General features: G+C 41.7%; 1 protein-coding gene across 1 annotated transcript in view; it reads right to left on the bottom strand.

Moving 5' to 3' along the window:
- Window positions 1–378: 378 nt before the first annotated feature.
- The window catches only part of ULK4 (unc-51 like kinase 4), a 196,019-nt gene continuing 173,737 nt past the window's right edge, over window positions 379–22,660 (bottom strand). Inside the window, exons 36-37 of the mRNA XM_065752754.1 lie at window positions 2,811–2,899; window positions 379–486 (exon numbers count right to left, since the gene is read on the bottom strand). Coding sequence (XP_065608826.1) covers window positions 402–486; window positions 2,811–2,899 — 174 coding nt within the window. The 3' untranslated portion in view covers window positions 379–401. The remainder of the gene's footprint in view (window positions 487–2,810; window positions 2,900–22,660) is intronic.

Genomic DNA, 22,660 nt, shown 5'->3' with positions numbered 1-22,660 from the left:
ATTCCTTAAACTGACCTGCTAAGGCACTCAGCTGATCAAAAAGATGTACACAAGCATTTCTAACACACCTTAAAAAAGTGAGACGCTTCCTGCCCATACTGTGCTACAACTACTACTACTTTAATTTACACTTCTCAAACTGTGGCCATCAAGTACTTGCACTACATCACGCAATGCCAGCAAAGTCAAATAGTAATCAAGAATTCACCCGTAAAAGGGTTGAGAAAAAAAAAAAAGGCTGTTCCTGCTGGAGATGCCAAAGTGGTGCCTGTGCTCAGACACAGCAGTGACTCACTGCACCGCTGAGCCAATTAGGACTGCTCTGCTCCTATGGAGGTGTTCATCCAGGACAGTGCTGAGCACCTCACACAATGCATTTCGGTGATCCGGTCCAAAGGACTTCACTTGGTCGGCTTTGGATTTACACGTGCCACTGTTGTCAGAATTTCAGATGCCAGGGAAGCAACGGCAACATCAGCGTGAGAGCTAGGAATTAAACATAATGCCAGCTGTTAGATATCCTTGAGGGAAAATTTCTTGTTTAAATCCCACGTTTGCCATTGTGCTGGAAAATTCTCAGCATCGCCCATTGAGTAACGTTACCCCATTTTCCTGTCGAGCAGGAACACGCAACCAGCAATTTTGTCCTGCAGCAGATCTTGTGCAAAAATGAGTTCCAGTTCAAATCCTTGCTCAATGTCCTCTGTGAACGAGGAGATAAAATCTACCATGTCCCCATGAATCCCACACACGCACACATGGCTTGACAGGAAAATGACTCCACTTCTGCTTTCTCCCATGCAGAAACAAGCTGCTTTGTTTTTTTTTTGTTTTTTTTTATAGGCTACCATCCTTCATTATTAACTCAGGAAGCACACCACTAGGCCGACGTGCAGCTGACGCCCCATCTTCTGGGGAACTCTAACTCATCCCTAACATCGCACGTTTTAAAGTTCAGATTGAATTCCACCTCGCTACTAAGCACGATGGGTTGGTTACATACCACCCCCAAGGCTGCCTGTTCTGACTAGCCAAGAACACGTAACAGAGAGTTTGGCAACAGCCAGCTGCTACAAGGAGGTGGGAGAGCACCAAGAGCAGCTTGCTGCCCAGCCATGCCCCTGCCACTAATGGCACTGCTCGGTTGTTGCCTTCCCTCCGCTGCACTGAAAGAGGAAAAACCGGTCTGTGAAAAACGAGCAAAGCAAAAACGCCTCACCCACCCCGACCTAGTGATGGCATGTGGGTGGCAGGGCCTGGGAGTTCAGACCGCTCGTGTTTCCAATTCAGCATGAAGGTCAGAAAGGCTTCTTAGCAGGGTTCAAAGCACAGGTGAGAAAGGGAGGCTGAAGTGACTAGGTGGCAAGGGATATTCTAGAGAGGATGGCACATAAGTGGGAGGTGGAGGAGACGGCAGAACAGCCATAATGTCTGAATACAAAATGGCCACTTCGCTAAAGCTGATTGAGCATGCTAACCCCAGCCTTCCCTTGTCTGTCCTGTCAGCTGTTTGTCCATGCTTGAATCCATCACAGTCCCCAAGATCCAGGCTAGATCCCTCCCAGGCTCTGCAGCAGGTGAACAGACAGGGACATGCATTCCTTCAAAGAATGGGAAGAGGGAAAACAAAATCCTGGAGCTCCTGGGAGCCTTCCTGCCACTGCTGCAAGCAGAGGAGCCTGGCCTGTCCCAACACTACAATCTGATCTCCTGAGCATCTTGTGTCAAACAAGAGAGACTGCTGCTTATTTTGTGCCCTGTAGCATGTGGCTGAGTACAGAAGTGTGTAGGTAACAATTAGAGGAAGTCAGGGAGGCAGATTCAGAGCTGGCTACTAGTTGGGCTGTGCAGTGCTTCTAACACTGATATGTGTTAGAAAGAGAAAGAGACTGAAAACTCGTTCCAAAAGAAGAAAAAATGTCTTTCCCCACTGTCACACCACTGTCATCTTCAGTGGCAGTGCCACTGTGTCCCATAGGGAGAGCTGTCATTTTATGTTAGTTGGATAATTTACCATGCCATACAAAAAACGTGAGACAGCAGCTGAGGGAGACTCAGGCTGCCCAGGACAGGCTTGCTGTGTCCCAACACACCAACACAGTGTTTCAAGAACTGATCTATAAAATACGATCTCTGACTTATTTTGCGATCTCTGACTTAAAATGCAGCCTAACGGCCTGCAGTAGGAGCGCAGAGAACAGTAATTCATTCATGTGTACATCCAAGGGGGGATTAGGTGAGGGAAAGTCCAAGGGAGAGGAGCTGAGGCCTGGCCAAGCTGCTGGGACCAGCACCTCCGTTCCTGCAACGGAAGCTCTGGCAGTGCCCGCAGCCTCATGCCTTTGCTGGGAAGTCACAGGTATTTGCAAACAAAAGCACCTCTGTTCTTCACTGCACATTTAGGAGAAAAGAAAAAAATCAGCTTGCAAAGCGTACCACGCAGTTTGGTTACTTTAAAACAGGGCACAAACTACCACATTGTGCATCTCGCCCACTGTGCCAAGAAATGTGGACCAGTATCTGGTTATAAAAGAGACGGATTGTTTGAAATAAAATTAAAAAAATAAAAAAGGGAAAATTTAACAGTGACAGATATGCACCAGCATGCGTCGGCAGGGCAGCTGACTGCGGCCGGCCACAGCTGGGATCAAAGCGGATGACAGATCCGCCACAGAGCTCTGACAGAGGGGGGCCAGGGGTGGAAACCTGAGGGGCCTCTACTACAGGAGGTGATGCCAGGAGAAGTCAAGGCAGACAGGAGGTGGAGAGAGCTCCCATCCTGGAAGCTCCTGAAGCCTGAGGGGACGCACCTGGCTGACTGGGCCAGGCACTGCAGAGCGCGGAGCAGAGCATCGCCATCACTCTTCAGGCTCTCCAAGCACTTCTCGTTTGAAGTTATCTGGAACAAAAAGAAAGAGAGAGCTTATCAAAGGCAGAGCAAGAAATTCCTTTCTGTCATTTTCTGTGGGATAGGGAAGAGGGGAACAAGTTACAGCATTGGTTACCCTTGTAAATGGAATGTGACATTAAAGAGACCCAAGAGAAAAGTCCCTTTTACCAAACAGGGCTGAAGTTTAGGCACAGGCTGTCTAAAACGCCTCAGTTTAATTAACAAAATCTGTTCTTTTTCTGAGCGCATGTATATGTGTGAGTTCACACATCACAGTCTGCCAACCCTGATTTCATCCTTAGGACTACTGCAAATACAAACCCCATTGATTCTGAATTCCAGGGGGACCCCTGGAAAAACTAACCAAGCCTGTACCAGTCTTAAATCAGGACACGTGAGGTTTTCTCTGGTTGAAAGTCACTGCAGTGGTAACAACTGCATTTCAGCTGATTCTTGCCTCTCACCATTCATTAGGAATATTGCCTGCACGGGGCCATCTCCTACAGAGCAGGCAATGAATAACTCAAGGTGCACGTCCTTCAGTGTGAAGAGCAACCTGACCACAGCTGAATTTGCTGTGAGTGCTTTCTCCCACTCATCTGTAACAGCTAGTCTGTGGGGTCTCCAGCTTCACACAGAATAACCACACAGCTACAGACAGCTGCACATCCCCTGAGCCAATAGCAGAGGGAATGGGAAGGCCACAGGGGACACGGCTTTAGCCTGCCCAGCGCTATGGCACAGATTCTGGACACCCAACAGCTTGCTGTCACAGAAAATTACTGTGGGGAAAAGAATAAAGGAAAAGGTTGCATATCAGTTCCTGCTTGCAAAGGTAAGTAAATCTTGGCCAAAAAGAAAGGAAAATGAGATGATCAGAGCAGCTGATTATTTTGATACTGTAGGAGTTAATGCCTGAAACAACAACTTCTAATCCCAAAATCTGGCAAGGACTTTCAAACCTTAGCATGCCACGGCTGGTCCTATTTACCATTGATCAAGCAGCATGTCTTTGAGTCTCACTCTTAAATTATATGAGAAGCTGTACTTAGAGCTGCCGCCCCCACCATTTATCAGCAGCAATTCTCAAGCACTACAACTGTAATCAGAACATCCTGTTGTTAGCAGGAATAGGGATCTGTGTGTACTACACTAAAATCTATCCTGTGTGTTGGGGGAAAAAAAGCAGTGACCTCATTAGCTAAGTATAAATCATTAGTAAGTTCCAATTACATGTTGCTGGTCATTTTTACTCTCCCGAGGTCATTTCTGAACCCTTAGATTTATATTTCAGCAATCCATTATATTTCAGTAATCCATTCTTCTTTAATTCACATCCTGCAGCTGCAAAAGACATTTTGTAATCTGAGTTCTGAATTTCAGGACAAAGACACAGAACTGTAACAGTATGGCTGCTGAGAGAGGGAAGTTCTCCAACCACAAGATGCTGCTTTTCCTCCCCAGCAAAAGCTCCCAGCCTCAGCTGAACACTTCCAACCAACCCTGTGGTACCCCTCAGGCTGGCCATGCTCATTCCCCTCACTTATCCCACACACCTGAAGGAGAACAGGTCATAGGAGAACAGCCACTGAAACCTGGATCGTGCTCCACAGAGCTACAATGTCCAAAAAAGGCTACAGGTATCTCTAGTTCTAATAAATCCTAATGCTTAGATGCTGAAATCTGTATCCTTTATCCACACCATTTCTACTTCTGTTAGAATTTTAACTACTACTTTAATGATCTCTTGTAACAATGCTGATTTGTTAGGGCTGGCTACAACATAATCAATAGCTGTTCCGTTAATTTGAAATGTAATTAAATCTCAGTTTAGTTGCATACTCATTGCAATTTAATAAGAATTTCAGCATGACTTTCCTTTATTAAGCTAATAACCATTTCAAAGCTTTCCTTTCTTCAGATCTATTCAGCAAGAATGACTTATAAATTCCATAATTGATACGAAAAGATCAGTATTACCTACACTTGAGAGTGTATGTCCAGGTATTGCGGGACTGCTGGGGGTGAGCACAGGAAAGGAGGCAGAAAGAAGCACTCAAAGGAAGAATGCCTTTGTAGCACTGAGGGACATGGTTAGTGGGTACAGTGGTGAAGAGTTGGTGACTGGACTAGATAGTCTTAGAGGTCATTTCCAACTTAACGATTCTGTGATTTGATGAGTTTTTTGCTAATAAGTTGAGAAGTCTCTGATTCTCAGCCTAAGAAACTCTTGCAAGACAGTTTTCAAGAAAACATGGATATCTAAGAGAATTATTTTTCTTAAGGACTCTGGTTTCATCATGCTTTCTCTGATTAGTCAAGATTCACAAGTTATGGCCACAAGTTGCACCGGGGAAGATTTAGATTAGACCTGAGGAAGCATTTCTTTTCTGAAAGAGTGGTCAGGCACTGGAATGGCCTGCCTAGGGAGGTGGTTGAGGCACCATCCCTAGTGCTGTTCAAGAAGCGTTTAGATGAGGTGCTAAAGGATTTAATTTAGTAGTTGGGTAGAGATAGTGATAGGAGGATGGTTGGACTAGATGATCTTATAGGTCCTTTCCAACCTTATGAACTTATGAACTATGAACAAATCTTTTAACTTAGGACTGAGTTAAAAATGACCTGCAGTAAGCTACTCCATCACAGTTTTAAAGAGAAAGATATCATAAAATCATGACAGAGTCACAGAATATCCTGAGTTGGAAGGGACCCATAAGGATCATCAGTAATCCTTTTGCTTTTTGGAGGTTTAAAGAAACTGCAGGCCTGATCTCTGTGAAGCAAACTGAGCTGAAATTGGGAAATAAAGTAAAATATTTACTGAGTAAAAGATAAGGAATTTTTAAATTTTAAACTTGCTTTCACCGAAAAAAGGCCCGAGGAACATATTTAGTTGCACTTCCAAATGTTATGCGCTCCAACAACAGCTGCTGTTTAGAGTGCATCCAAAGGAGGGCTATGAAGACGGTGAAGGGTCTGGAGGGCAAGGTGTATGAGGAGCAGCTGAGGTCCCTTGGTTTTCTCAGTGCAGAGCAGAGGAGGATTTCTTTAATCTCACAGTGATGCTTCCTACTTTTTCCTCAAGTTTTAATGCAATTAAGCCAACCACCTTACAGGACCAGTTAGCAGAAGTTCTTGCTCAGCTTTGCTAGCAATGGGAGCAACCACTGATGGAGTATGAGCTGGTTTACTGAACACCAGATATTTGCAGGTTTAGCATCACTGTGACAGCAGCATGAGCCCAAGCACTATGCATCCCAGAGGTCCTTCTGTGAACAGAAGCCACAGCTTTGGCTCATGCTGCAGTAAGAATAATCACACCTTTTTTTTCCTGTGCATTAGCTGAGGTTCTATGCAGGACAAGAACAAATTGAATGAATGTCACAAAATACAGCGTTGTCAAAGCATCACCGCAGCCAATGTGACAGCCCAGTGAATAAGTGAATGGAATGGCATCATTGGAAACGGAGCTGGAGGAGAAAACCTCCCCATGCTGCTGACTTCTTGTGCCCATCAGGGCATTTAAAGACACTTCTTCTTCCAGTCTGTCTCTGAGCTATTTGCAGGCAGTGCAGGAATCAAACAAAACACATTCCTTGGTTTGTCATTCACCATTTGTGGACAGTAACACTCAGCCACTGCCTCTTACAGAGTGCTGTGACCAAGAATTTGCTCAAGGAGAGATCTGTGCAGGTGAGAATGCTCATGAGGGGGGCTGCATAGCACTGTTGCTCTCCATGATGTATAAGATCTCATATGAAGGACTGAACACCTTTCTGACATCCATCCTACCAGAGCAGGCTTCCCTGCTACTCTTCTCTCTACAAATGGCTCTGCTGCAGAGAGACAGACGGAATGTGTGTGGGAAGAACAAATCAAGTCAGACAAGTTATATTTACGTTACTAATTGCCAACTCATCTGAACAGGCCTGAGCAATGTTGCTGGACCATAAAAACAAGAAATGAAAGTTACAAACGCATGAGTGTTCCAGGTGTGCTTCGGTAAGCACTATTATAGCCAGGGACTGCAGATACAAAGACATCGTGGCCTTCAGATCCTGCAAATACGTGTGAAAACAAGCAGGTATCTGTGACCAAAAAAACCAACAACCCTACATTAGACTATTTAACTCTGATTTTAGAATTCAAACAATTCTTTTTCTTCCTCTTTATGAAAAAAAATCTTGTTCCACTGAAGCCAGCAGCAAGCTCCATTTGACTTTGATAAGGCCAAGATTTCACTCAGCATGTTTTGTTGTCTTGTAATTTGTAGGTGTGTGGGTTTATTCCAAGCTCAAAGCAATTTCCACTGCTAACTTGCAGACAACCGGGCTCCAGACAGGCTGAGCACGCTGCCTCAAGGGCTGGTTGCAGTGAGACAAGGTAGGTCTACTCCTGTTGTATCAGTATCAATTGATTTTGGAACTGAGGCTGGAATTTGATGATCTTTGAGGTCTCTTCCAACCCAAGCCATTCTATGATTCTACAATTTTGAGTGTTCCTTGACACCTTTCATTTTGATGCTATTTTTGGCCCTACAGCATACATAAGACATCCAAAGGCATGCTCCATGACTGCTGTACAGTTAGAAAAATGCCCACTCTGAGGGACACTGTTTAAGCACTAAAGAAGACCCACAAAAGCCCAGGGTAACTACTGAACTGAAGCCTACTCCCAGCCTCATGTGAGTTTCTGATATTTTTGGTGGTGGTGGTGCGAACAGTCTCAACTGATTTTCAGAAAATACAGAATGTCTTTATAACCCAGAAAAAAAAGACATTATCACAGCTTCTATCCTCTGCAGCTCCTGAGTTTAGAATATTTGACTTAACAGAGGTGGATAGGGCAATCTCTTTACATCCATTAGAACCAGCTGGCCACAGCAACTCCATCAGCAAAAGAAACCCACAGACCTGTCCAGCAAAAGGTAGTTCCAAGGCACTAGAGGAGACTTCCACACAGTGTTGAAGGGTTACATTATACATGGGAGTCACAGAAACATTAATGTTGGAAAAGACCACTAAGATCATCCAGCCCAATGCCTACCCCAATCCATGCCCACTGACCGTGTCACTCAGAGCCATATCCACACACTTCTTGAACACATCCAGGGACAGTGACTCCACCACTTCCCTGGGCAGCCTGTTCCAATATGAGCAGCCTGTTCCAACATACACATTAGCAAGCCCAACATCAATATGACATTAAAAATAAACACTTGCCACTGTGTTGCTGGTGACCTCATCCACAAACAAGGGTTCATCCATCATCTGCACGCTGATGGCTCTGTGAGATATCACTACAGACTTATTTCAATCTGCTCAAGCACTCCCTGCTGGCCCTAAATATCAGCTTTAGCATAAAGGGTCATTGACAGAGATTATACACTGGCAAGCCCCTCACAGGTCTCGCTGGATCTGAAGAAACCAACAATCCTCAAGACCAACTCCTGCTAGGAGAAACCTACCATTTATATTTCCCTGTGAAACCACAAAACAGCCTAACTACACAGTTTAGTGTTATACCCAAATTTAATTGATATATGCTCCAGAAGTTAGGGACGGCCTCCTTTTCTGGACATTGCAATGAATTCAAGTGACCCTAAATCTTTCACTACCATATTTCATGCGATGACGATTCAAAATAATTTTAAATGTTTCTATGCGTGTAAGGGTAAGAATCATTACTACCGATAACTCATCTTCTCACTATTAGGAAAAACAGTGACACCCAAAATATATTGGAAAGTGCTGACCTTTAAATGGCAATTACTATACAGGAAAAGTATGCATGCAACCGAGCAAGTACCAATTTCATAAATGCTTACACATATCTCTAAGGATGCAAACACTTGAGCAGCCATGCCTGTGATGCACAAGAGAACTGGCCAAACCCCAAGGAACTGCAAGTGCTTACAACTTACTGAAGAAGTTTGAGTTTTAATGCATAAAGTCTCCAATGAACAAACAAACAAATAAATAAACAACAAAAAAGCTGGTCTTGCTTTAAAATTCTCCTCATAAAAATAAAGACTACTATGCCATCATGAAGCCATATTCATATGAGGAGATGCTGTCAAACTGTTCTTGTACAGACCTGTTGGTGCAATTCAAGCTTCCCCTGGGCGGAACCCTTCAATAGCATTAACTTTTGCTGAGGATAAAGCAGAAGAGCTTTGTGCTCACACTGGAATCACTTGGACTTGAACACAATACTCCAACTGCTAAAAACCTGTACAACTTGACATGTTTTAGATTTACCATTCCAAGAATAGAAGGAATGTCATGAGTTATATTAAAAACTAATAGAGAATATGAAAAATGAATACTTGAAGAATTAAAAAAGCAACAAATTCTTCTTAAAAATCATTACAGACTGAGTTTGAGCTAAATATTAAAGCATTAAACATTAGTTCCTTCATAACCTTTATAGGCTTAGTTTCTACGAACATATAAAACTTGGACATAAAGCCCTTGAGGTTTTCTGTTAGCATAGAAAATAGACAGTCCTTCATACAGTGGAAAAAGACAGAACTTAGGTCTGAAGAGTTTTTATTAGAGGAGAAAAGCATCATTATTTTTATGCTTTGTATAAAAAGCAACTCGATAAGTAAATGACTGAACAGGGATATCAGTCTCTAAACCATCTATTTCTGAGGAAAAATTACGCGTTAGGTAATGGTTCAATTTGCATAAAATTGTAAAAACAGTCATAAAAACAAATGAACTTCTAAAATCTGTCTGCTCATTGTCATGTGACAGATGGCTCTGGCTGTCTGGCAGAAAGCAAACAGCTACCTAGTTGGTCCTCTCTGGCCTCAAACAGAACTATTTTGCTCTCTCCACTTTTTCTGTTTCTTTGGTTGGTTTCTTAAACGAGCACAGTTGAATTCAGGTATCTTTACAGCAGCTAGTAAGTCATGCATGTGCAATTATAGAGAAGAGGTCAAAAGGAAGTAATAGTGATGAGCCCAACAGATGACACAGCTGGGAAATCTCAACAGAAGTGTTCTATGTAAAATTACAGTGCACCAAAACACCAAATGAGCCCAGCGATGCTTTTGTGCCCGCAGAAACAACGAATTAGGACTCCATAACAACAACAACAAAAAACAACACACAGTGATAGTCACTGGGAATTATGCTGGCCTTGAATGATGAATCAAATAAACAGGTAGCAGGTTTCAGAATGGTTGGCTTCACTGTAGAGTCAGAAGGAAAACATCTGTGTGAAAACAGAGCACATTTCTCACGGCTGACCATGACAGTTCTGCTTTCTGGATGGCTCCTGAATCTACTCCTAACCATACTGGGCTCCCAGCAACCAAACACCAGCACAGCTCATCCCTAGGGATGGCTCTCGGAAAGGGAGTGCATTTCTGAAGGAGGTAAAAAACTTTTTAAAGGAACACAAGTCCACAGCTTGCCAGCCACTGCAATAAATACTGGAAAAAACAAACTTTTCCTTCTTGCTGCTCTCTGAAGAGCAGGTTCCATACTTGATTCCCCTCATTATAAAAGATCATCCAGTACAGACTGACTGAACACTTTAATGCCAGTCATGAGCAATCATCAAAATTGTAGCCCAACTCTGCACCTAAGGCAGACTCGCATGTTTCCAGACTTGCAAAACTCAGTTCAAACAAACAGACTAAATAAGATTCAGAGTAGAATTAATATCTCCATAGGCCAACTTGCAAGTAAGAGCTTAGGTCAAGAGGCCATCCCTGCTCACTGCAGCTCCCACTGCAGAAAACCACACGTCCTGTGTCACTCACATTCTGGATGTCATCACTATTAGCCATGTTGTTCTGTTTGGATTCCATATGCTTCATCCTGAGTCCTGCTGGTTTAGTGCTATCAAGCAGCTAGTGATCTGATTATTTCACACCCGTTTTCCTCTTCATACTTCAGCTCACAGGTACCCACTCTTGGCTTATGACCACATTCAACAGACACAAACAAATGCCTGAGAAGCTTCCCTGTGCTTTTGTCAATTCACTAAGTTCCAGTCAATCTATGTATGAGAGAAACCCTTGCAGCTGTCCCTGAAATAATACCATCTTCCTGTTCTTTATAGTCATATTTTAAGATACAGATAAATGTAAACACTGCAGAATTTCTTTGCTGCAACTGCAAAACAAAAGGGCCCTAAGACAAGGTTAAATGGTTTAGAGCAGAAACTTGGAAAGAGAAGATAAATCACCTTTTTTTTTTTACTCTCAGTACAGTGCTTTACAGTCATCTTAATCTTTTCTTATCAGCTGACATTTCGAACACATGCAAGAAGTGCTCTTATTATGCTAAGGAGCAAAAAGGATCAAGCTCTTCAACCTGGCAGTCTTCTATCAACAACAAAAGTGAAAGGATACAGTGACTACAGGTCCAACATGATGTCATTAACCAGTGACACAAATGGTAATATACCATATTACAGTTGATAAAAGATGTCATGGAAGACCAAGGTTCATTTTATTTAAGGGTAAACTCAAGCTGCTGGTAAATCATCCCTGACAGTTTCAAAAGAAGGGCAGCACATGAGAACTCTGCATAAACATTCGATGGCAGATGGAATAAAGGAAGGGGCTGTGTGGGCAGCTGGTGGGCACAGGGGATATTTCCTCGTGGTGTCACTGACCAGTTGTGATCACCTAAGTGGGAGAAAGCAAGGAAATGTCTAGCACAGTGTCAAGGAACGAACACAGAAATCACAAATTAGCCACTTAAATTCTTCCTCACCACACAGAAGGCTGCCTGGTACTGAGTTACCACAGATACTCCAGCTTATCTTCCGCATTGTGTATTTAAACAAATGTTAGCTAAATTAAAACCATGCAATTAAGTAAATAATCCATCACAAGCACTTGAGTTTAAACTTGAGTTTAAGAAATTACCAAGCACTTAGCTGGGATGTGACATCTATATACACACCCACTAATTGGAACGCTAAGTTGCCTAACTCAAACTACCACTGATGGTGATTTACAATAACCCACTGCATTCCATGCTGAAGAAGACTTACAAGTAACAATCAGCTCACTGTCTCAGGCGAGGGAGAATGAATTTCCAAGCAAGGGGGCAACAGCTCCTTCAACTTCCATGCTTTGAGGGTACTGTGATGGAAGTTCTGTTTTTGAAAGCTCTGTGAATGCTAAAATCCTGAGCTACCAACAGAGGAAGGATGCTAGCGCAGCATTTTAGTGCATCTTTATTTTTATAAAACACATTCAAAGTGAAATTAGTTATGTAACCTATTAGTAATGTTGTACAATGGCCTTGACAAATAAGTTTTACTGGGATTAGTGGCCAAGTTTTTTTTAATATTATAAAAAAAAAATTTAAATCACGGTCAGCTGGGTGTTGCATTTCATTGCCAGTGTTTCCTGTCCCCAGAGCAGGAAAAGGGGAATAAGATCTCTTATATCACCATGAGCTCACAAACTTTTGTCACTAAAGGATGGAGATTAAGAGGTAGAAAACTAAAAAGACAGAACTTTCTTGGTGAAGAAATAAGTCCACATCAAAGGGAGAATCTTTCCTTCCATAGTCACAAAGTGCACAGAATTGCCATTGTAAAAGGCCTTCTTCCTACAGAAAGTAAACAGTTTAATTTCAATAGGAGAATATTCACTGGAAGACAAACCAATTGTTTCTCTTTGTAACTCTGTAATACATCAAAGATTGACATCATCATTTTGATGCTTATCTTGAACAGGCAGCCTAGAAGGCAATGTCTAATAGGAAAAAAATTTAGGAAGTAACTTTTATGTAAAATTGTCAAGCAAGTCCTATTGAAAATTATAATAAATATAAGCCCAGCTGCTGTGGCTCAACATTAACTAGCTTTGTGATGCATTGTTTGTTTGGCCATGAGATGCTTGCTGGGACAAGTTAAACTTCAATCTTGAGTTGTATCATTAAGTCTTTCAGGGAGAAAATTCTTCTTTGTAGCTTTTGTTATCTCAAAATACGTTATATTTGAGTACCAGCAGATGAACAAACACTCTCTTATTTTGTACACGCATCGGCTTTTTGCTTTTATCTTGTGTGTGAAATTAGCGTTCATGAAAAGGACACCACTGGCTAAAAGCAAATCTAATGAATGCAGGGGTTCTGAGAGACTTCGCCCACGCAGATCAGGCAGTGAACCTTACACTTAGCTTACAGCACTGCCACTGCTGCAGCCTTGGCTTCAGCTGAATAGACAATCCTATCGAACTGTGTACAAAAGGCTGCCGACAGCACAGCTTTCAGCTATGATCTAATCAGGATGTGAACTGGATATTTTTCCCCTCGTTTTCTTTGTGACTATGAGAAGAAAGTCATCAAGTGCTATTATCACTGCTAATACACACAATATCCAAATGCACACAGGATCCAAATACAGTATTTTGAACTTTATAAAGCAGTTTGTTTTCCCTTAGAGGTTTACAGAGAAAACTCTTCACACATTTTTGCTGATGGGCAGCTAATTACATCATTGTTTCCAGTTTGATGTTGCACAACTCCCGTGAACAAGGTGTGCCTTAAAATTAGATGGCTTGGCCCATAAGCTTAACCTGATTAAGTTGATAATTTAAAAATTAACACTGCTACAGAAATGAAAGCAGACATCCTCATTAAAAAGAAATCATATGTACTCATGTTGTGTTCTTTTAAAAAGACAAGACTTACTGTCTTCAGACTCAAAATCTGGATATCTGCCACACGATACCACCTTTTGCTCCCATACCCAGTGGCAGTCAATTTGATAACTTTGTCCTCCAGGACAAGGTAACTGAGTCATGGTGTAAACTTAATCATGTCACAGTACAAAACTGATATGATGACCTCATCATTGTTCCAGGAAAAGTAATAAACCCCATTTCCTATTTACACTGGAAAATCTAACTTTCAGCAAATAAGGCCCCAACCACACAGCACACAGAACAAGTAATGTGATTGGCACTCTGCGAAGGAAAGTCATCATGTAAGCTAGATGGTGGAGTTTTGAAGTTTAATCAGATCTATGATCCTTTCTGGAAAGGTTAAAGTACCTGGAAGTTACACTGATGTCAGGTTAAAAATAATTTCATGGATTAAAGTAAAGATTTATTGCACTATTTCAAGCACTCAACTCAATCTAAATTAGTTAGTTCATTTTGAAGCATGCAGAAACAAAATCTAAAATGACTAAACCCGACTTGAAAAGAATACCTGTCTAATGAAAGCCTCTAGCTCACCTGTTGGGTTTTTTTTTTTTTGGTGGGATTTTTTTTTTTTTTTTTGTACAACTAGCAGGAAAAAGTTTATCTTCTAAGAGTTGCACTTAAAACTGATTGCTTATAAAGATTTGAAGAATGATTGAGATTATCATTCCAGAACAGCACCCAAGGGAAATGGGTGGATCAAGGGATTGTTAATGAGCCATCAAGTCTTTCACATCCAAATTTAAATCCAATCCAAGACAAAGATCACCTATCTGGTGGTCAGCTGATGATCTGTAAAAGAGGTGATGTTCTTTCATGTTTTAAGAACACTGAACTGCCAGCAAAGTTGGCATTGTTTGCAGTGAAATCAAGGAATGAGTTGACAATGAGAATAATCAAATTGACTTTTTATCCCTCAGTAAAGTAATATAAAACAAGGCATTGGCTCACTGGATCAGGTTTAGATCACAGTTACCTTCCCTAACCGCCTCATACTGAGAGTTTCAGACTCAAAAGCTGCTAGGGAAAACTGAAATGAAGTATTTCAGAAAGGTAAAAATTACTAAGTTCCAGGGTAGACATATTGGGTTTTAATGACTTGTAATTTACAGAGAAGCCATCACTAAATGTGAGTGAGTCAGACAGCTTCCTATTATGGTTTTCTGAAGGAGTAGTCATTATCACATGTCAGTGGCTCATAACGTAGCACTCTTTAGTCGTCTCTCATTTAATAAAAGCAAATTAATCATTTCCAAACATTTATTTACCACTGAATTTAGACTCTAGCTTCACTCATAGATTATATAAATATAACATTTTAATATACTTACTAGTCACAGCTGTTCTACATATGTTTGTTTGAACACACTGTATGAGCTAGTTGCAACTCCTAATAACTGTGATTTTTGATTTACTAATGGGACTTAGAACAGATGAACTGTATGACATATGAATAACACTCTTTGCTGACTCCTGGACTGGGTCAGACTAAGAGTCCACCTCCCAGGCCTAAAGCTCTTTGCTCCCAGTGCATGACATAGCTACTCATTTCAAATGGCTACAATGCAAACCAAGCCCACAGCCAGCACATGGAGATGGACCGACTTACCTGCCTATGAATCAGTGGGTTGGGCACACACTAATTGATGCAGCAGAAGCAGAGCCTATTCCCCTCAGCCTTCTTCCTTTCCTCATTCCCTCCCAAAACTACTCCTTCCTCCCTTCCCTCTCCCAGCAGGAACCTCCCTCTCAGCTTCATGGACATTACTTCCCACTTGTAGGACAGGAACCCACCAGAGCATGGAAGGGGAGAGGACAGAGAAGTCTTTTGTTGAGCCTTTCAAAGGACCCCTCTACTGAGTTCACTGCTCTACTAGGGATGCCAGCCTCTTTCTTTGCTAGGCCTCAGGAAAAGTCCAGAAAAAATGCCCCTTTGTCCATGAAGAAGTAATATGGTCTCTAAATACAGAAAGGTGCTGACCATTCACAGGTGCCTCCCTCATTCCTCCATGATTCCAGCAAAAAGCTCACATAGGCTCTAAAATGCCACCCTACAGTAGGTATGCACAGCAGGCCAAAGCCATTCAGCACAGCAAGACAGGTTTCTTAGTCAGAGGTGAAGAGCAAAGTCACAGGATGTGAAAGAGGACACTTTGCAGGAAGATACTGTTGACTTTCCTGCTGATTCTTTCCTACTTTCTTCCTCTTATTCACTCCCTTCCAGCTCCAGCTCATTCCTGGCTTTGCTAGCCATTGCTCTGTAGACACCCACATACTTGTCTTAGGGGACAAAAATGGCAAGCATAATTCATGGGAGGGGAATGGAGGGCAAGGTTCTTTCACATTATTAGCGGAGAAGCATCACCACTATCAACACTTCTCTCAGTGTCCTTGAGGAATCCTTGGATACAGTCCTCTGTGAAATGGTTGGTGAGAACAAAGAGTGACCATCTGTGGCCAAATTCACAAGGCTTGGCAAGTGCCTGAATCAACAGAATCCAGAAAGAAGGTCTACAGAGGAAGCCCTTTCTTCTCACATTTCCCGTGGCCTGTGACAGGGGTGCCACCCTCTACCAGGAGGCAACTAATGTGCTTCTTGGTACCCCTCTATGCATCATCTGGAAATCCCACTCATGACATGGAAGGCCATAACTGGAGGATATCTGAGGTCCATTCCAACCCAAGGCATTCTACAATTCTATGACTCTCCCATTCCTTTGCCACATGGATGGGATGTTTGACTAGAGAAATGTGACCCAGGACAAGGGGTCTTTCTGGAGCCAGACTTTGCTCTCTCTCTCTCCTGTCCTTCAGCAAACTAGGATGGTTAAAGCAGGTGCCTTCAGACTCTTAAAGCACACTGTGCCACATGCCAGCTTGCCACAACCAAGTAGCCTTTTTCTCAGTGCTATGGCAAGTGGACTGGCATACACTTTTGCTACATGCCAGCACCTATCCAATGAGAATAAGGCTTACTTTTCTTCCTATCACACGAGACAAAAAATCCAAAAGGCCTTCGCAAAGCCCATGTCCTCATGTAAAAATGACAGTAGGCTGATCCTTGCCAAAATTAAAAGCCGGTGACAACTACAGAAAACAAGCAGCAGTCCAAGAGAGGTGCTGACCAGCCAGAGTGAAGCTTCTTAATCACTTCTGGTCCCATGGACACTTCTTAGACCAATATCGTATGAGCTCCAAAGTCTGTATAGTTAAGGTGATTTTTCCCTCCATACATTATTGGGTATTTATCATTACTGTATGTTATCTGCAATTCTGTCAGCCATTCAATCAATATTTAGTCTGCAACTCTTCATGATCAGTCTTAGTTTTAAACAACTCTCTATCATTAAGAGCCTTTGTCACATTGCTGTTCCTCTCTTTACTCAGGCAATTTATGAATACATTCCATAGGAAAGATCTTGCTGGTTTTATGACAGTAATTCACATTTATGGTGAAAAATGAACAATTTATTATTTCCTATCATTTAAGCTGCTATTAATCTTGCTTGAGAAGAACTTTGTTCTTTTCTACACCAGCTTAGTCACTTTAGGAAGTCCTACTGAGAGACCTTATGGAAATCTTTTTAAAAATCCAGGTCTACAATATCTGGTAAGATTACAATTCTTCACAAACAATTGAGTCACTTGGAGGAACTGGAGAAATATGAATTTCCTTTACAGACACGATATTGACTATTACTTAAGTGGTTATATTTGCCTTTTGTTTACTTGTCCTTTCCTTATTACCATATCTACCAGCTCAGTCTTTTAGAAAAGTCAGAGTTAATTGTTTGCAGTTCTTGGAAGGATCCCTGGAGACCTTTTCAAAATTTTAGTATAGGTGATGATTTTACTTGATAGGTTGCATGCCATCATTATAGGCTGAGCAACTTCATGACTTCCTCTAGAATTTGTGGACAGTTGTGGACAGTCACCACCAGGATCAACTGACCTGTTACTACTCAATTAAATTACTCTAAAACATCTTTTTGTAACACCTCAATTTGTAGACATTTCCTTGTACATAAAAAAAAAAAAGATTGAGATGACAAAACTGTGTAACTTTTACTAGCAAAGATCAGAAAGTCTGGAAAGTGAAGTTTGTGGCAAAAGACTTTCCCTCATCAGATGAATACTTCCTATGTCAGATATCTATGTCATAGAAGATGAATCTTTGATACAAATGTTTAGTAGTTTCTTAATGCCTTGCAGAGATAGCAGTGATAGCAATTTTACAAGCCAGAGGGACTATCCTAAAAAGTGCCATTCAGTGACACTCCCTATAAGGCATAGCTTCTGAGTTTGCTCATAAAAATCAAAATAAGTAAAGTTTTTGAAGAGCATGTTCCCATGTATCTGTAGCACATACATGACAAGCATACAAATATAATTAACATATCTAACTTTTGAGTCTGAGAACAAATTGTGGGTGTATTAGTTCTTGCTTAATGACAGTACCACTGAGAAGCACTTTTTAAAGGGATAATAAGGCAGTGCAGAGGACTAAGATTCAGGAAACTATTTAAGAGAAGAGGGTAATTTTGTAATGGGTGTGGACTGTGGGAGTTTTCTGACTGGATGCTCAGAGCCAAGAAAAGCTAACCCTTTCTTCTTTTTCTAAATGAAACAAAACCTTCTCATGAAGACACCAGGTAAATGGAAAAATGTTACTGCTATAGGACATGTGAGTACATTAAAACCAGAATATTACAGCAATCAGTAAGCAGAAAACACAATTTAGAGTTTAGAGACAGATACAAAATAAGACATGTAATATTAGAAAATGTTGGAAATGTCTCTGAAAACATAACCAAAATACTCATGAGAACACTGTGCTTACAGTGTTAGTAGAGGAAAATTTGCATAATTAAAAGGCATTGATAATTTTCGTAATACAGGTGTAGCAGTAAGAACATCACAGCATTGTAATTAGGAGAATTATATGTCAGCCTCATTTTAAATTGGCCTCAGAAACTTCAGACATGTTAGCGACATTTCCATGAGTAAAAGTTACTGGAACAACCATATTTAAAACACATTAGGGCAACTAACCTTTAGTTCCTTAGTTGAAAAAAAAAAAAGACCCAAAAGTATGCTGCTAACCAACATTCGAGGGCAAAAAAAAATTCTCTAGACAGTCTTTGATGATGTGGGACTGGACGTGCTAAATTAGGGAAAATGTCAAAGAGAGGCAAGAGTGTGGAAATAGAGGGCTGGACGGCACACAACAAAAAATGCAAAAATCAGACTGTTAACAAAGAAATCTCATGGGTGAGACTGCCCCAAGTATAAGCTGGAAGCTGGCAGTGGGGAGGGAAGAGGAATCAGGCAAAGGGCAGTTATGGTCTTAAGGCCTTCATCTTTTTATTTCACAAAAAAGGGCTCAGGAAAGTCAAGGCACAGATGGAACTGAATTTGCTGATGGATATGAAAAACAACAAAACAATTTTCTTTAGATACATTGAGCAGAAGAGACAGGCAAAGGAGCTTGTAGCCCTCTGACAAATGAAAAGGGAGAGTTGGTCTCCTCAGACATGGAGAAGGCTGAGGTACTTGACGAGTTCTTGCACCATTCTTTATAGCCAGCCAGGCTTCTCAACCCTGTCATGTCCTTGAACTTATGAGCAGGGGCTGAGGAAGCAAAACCCTCCCAGCATAAGAGCAGAGCAAGTCTGAGACCATCTCATGAGGCTGTATGTGTACAAGATTAGACCTGAGGAAACATTTTTTCTCTGAAAGTGTGGTCAGGCACTGGAATGGCCTGCCTATGGAGGTGGTTGAGGCACCGTCCCTAGCGCTGTTCAAGAAGCGTTTAGATGAGGTGCTAAGGGATCTGATTTAGTAGTTGGGTAGGGATAGTGATAGGAGGATGGTTGGACTGGATGATCTTGTAGGTCCTTTCCAACCTTATGAACCTATGAACCTATAAGTCTATAGGGCAGATAACATACATCCCAGGGTTCTAAAGGAACTGGCTGATACGGTTGCAAAGTTAGCCTCCATCATATTTGAAAATTCATGTCTGTCAGGCAAAGTCTGGAAAAAGGGAAACTTCACTCCCATATTCAAAGAAAGGAGAAAGGAAGACCTGGGTAGCTAAAGGCTGATGAGCCCCAGATATGCGCCTGAAAACATCAGAGAGTGTTGCACTTAGGTCAACGCAATCCCAGACATGAGTACAGAATGAATGGAGAGAACTCAATGAGAGTAGCCTTCTCAGGTGGACAAAAAGCTGGACACAAGCCAGTAGGGCACATTCACAGCCCAGAAGGCCAACTGCATCTTAGGCTGCATCAGAATGAGAGTGGTCAGATGGGCGAGGGAGGTGATTCTTCCCCTCTACTCTGCCCTCATGAGGCCCCAGCTGGAGTACTGGATCCAAACATGGGACCTCCAGTACATGAAGAATGTGGACCTATTAGTACAGGTCCAGAGGGGGGCCACAGAGATGAACAAAGGTCTGGAGCACTTCTCCTATGACAAAGGGTTGAGAAAGTTGTTCAGCTTTGAGAAGGATTCAAGGTGACCTCACTGTGGCCTTACAGTACTTGAAGGGAGCTTACGATCACAAGGAGGACTGACATTTTAGATGCTCTGATAGTGATGGGACAAGGAGGAATGGCTTTAAACTAAAAGAGAGGAAATTTAGGTCAGATGTTAGGAAGAAATTTTTTACTCAGAGGGTGGTGAGGCACTGGCACAGGCTGCACAGGGAGGTTGTGGATGCCCTATCTCTGAAGGCATTCAAAACCACCTTGGAAGGGATCCTGGGCAGCCTAACCTAGTGGATGGAAACCCTGCTCATGGCAGAGCAGTTGGGACTAGATGATCTTTAAGGTTTTCTCCAACTTCAGCCACTCTGTGACTGTATGATTATATGAAAAAAGGACTGATTACTGGTTAGGGTTAGCATCAGAGTAAGATATTCCATGGAGAGCAGATGGAATTTAAAGTAGGATGATAACAGTTGAGAAAGCATTCTCCAGTAGATAGGGAACACTGGCTCACTGCTTTTCCCTTCCTTCCTTAGGATGAACTCAGATCTTGGAAACTGAGACACTGCCCGTGTTCAAGATTGCTTCCATGGCTGACTAACAGAAGATAATATTTCTTTACATCCTCTCTTCACAAAAGCCTGCAGCAACAGATGGATTTTGCAGCATAATCTAAAGGTCAACAAATTCTGACCAGCAAACTAATGGGGAACAGACCAGAGACTGCAGCTATATCAGCACTGGGGAAACCTAATTAAGAAAAGCATTCATATTTAATCAGTGTCTCACTACTGCACAAGGACAGAGGCTGTACCTGATGTGCACAAGGTATGTTCAAATCAACAAATGAGACTTCCGTCAGGCAGTTACTGTTCTTTACATTGCAGAATTATTTTGTACTTTTACTATAACACCCCATACATTCTTCAGCACACACTTTTCTAAATATGCCTCACAGGAAGCTTTCCCTGTTTCAACAAAATTCTGAGGGTTTTCTTTTTTTTTTTTTTTTTAACACTACTGAAAGCATTTAGCTGATTTCCCAGCTGCAGGCTTTTAAACAGGAGCATAGAAAATAAACATGTGAGAAGGGAAGCATACATTTTAAAGAGCTGGCTAAAAGCTGGTACTTTGATTTTTGCTCTAGTTGTTGATTTGATTCCATGAGACCATGAAGAAGACCAACCAGTGGGAATTAAAACATTAGATCACAATAAATCAACAGACATGAAAACATTAGCTCAGGCATTAAATTTACATTTTCCAGACCATTGGCTCTTGTGACCCAGAATATACTGGGAAATGTGAAGTTCTGCTGTCAGTTCTGTAGCTCAGTTTCACACTAGCCCAAAGCAGCAAATGCAAAGTGCAGGCTCTGGCTTCACTCTCTTTCTACACACTGTAGCATACTTGGTTTTAGGCATGGCATACTTACAATCCAACTGTACGTAGGAGTGGGGAAGAGAAGGACCTTGCTCAGCCTCAGAGAGGGCTGATGCACTGTTTAAATGGAAACAGCAGCTGTTAGGGGACCATAAAATCAGAGCTTCAGAAAGTTTTTAGCACACTGGGTGAGATGGGAAATTTCAGACGTTTCATCTTCTAATATGGAAGAAATTTTTAATGAGCATATATTGAGCTTCCACTTGTTCAACTATTTCAAGCTACAAAAAAAAAAAACCCAAAAACTTTTCAAATAAAGTGTTTCAAGATATGGCAAAAAATATATTGCCAAAGGAAAAGTCAAGTTCTTGACATGAGCAATAACTTTTCAGAAAGGCAGTTAAAAAAACAAACAAAAAAAACTCATCAGAAGTTTTAAAACTATAACCAGATAAGAGTGATAATATCTCTTGGTAATCTTTCAGGAAACTATGCAATAGCTTAGGAAAATTTAAACCTGAGGCAGACACTTATGATGAAAAATCAGAACACAAACACTCCAAAGTCACAGTTACACAACTGTCACACAATTGTACTGATCAGAAAATGCCAATAATAAGCAACCATACATATCACATTGGGTTCTGCCTAGGCCAGAGAGCATGCTTTCTCTCCCTAGTATCACCACCATGTTCCTCCAACTGTGCTGCAGTGCATGACTTCCACGGGTTACTTTTTTTTCTCTTCCCTGTCTCCATATTATTTCAGATGTCACAGTAGAATAACACTGAAGACAAATGTTTAAACACATTCGCCGTTACCACAGTTTCAACAGCAATGTACAAAGGCTGTGATGGTCGCATCCTACCCACTGCTATTCAGTCTGCTCAGCTCCACTGAGCCGCCCTAGTGCGACACAGACATAAATGTCCCTTTTGATATCTAAAGTGAACAACAGTTCTCCTGGACTTCACCTTTCTTGAAGAAAATTCAGATAAAGAAAAATCAACATAATGAGCAAGTCTGTGGTGGGAACGTTGCCCAGGCACTAAAGAAGATTTAATTCTCAATATTCTGCACATAAAACCTTGAATCCATTCTCACTTCAACTGGCCTTGTCATAAGGAGGCCTTGACCCACAAATAGTACACATGTCCTTTATGTGACATACAGTGAAGGTCAATAGGTCTTCTGACAAACGGGGAT

Source organism: Cyrtonyx montezumae, unplaced genomic scaffold (genome assembly GCF_038088225.1).
Source record: "Cyrtonyx montezumae isolate F1298 unplaced genomic scaffold, pur_monq_1.0 scaffold_8, whole genome shotgun sequence".
Lineage (NCBI taxonomy): Eukaryota > Metazoa > Chordata > Aves > Galliformes > Odontophoridae > Cyrtonyx > Cyrtonyx montezumae.
The sequence above is the reverse complement of the archived record's forward strand: the minus strand, read 5'-3'. Positions and strand labels throughout refer to the sequence as shown.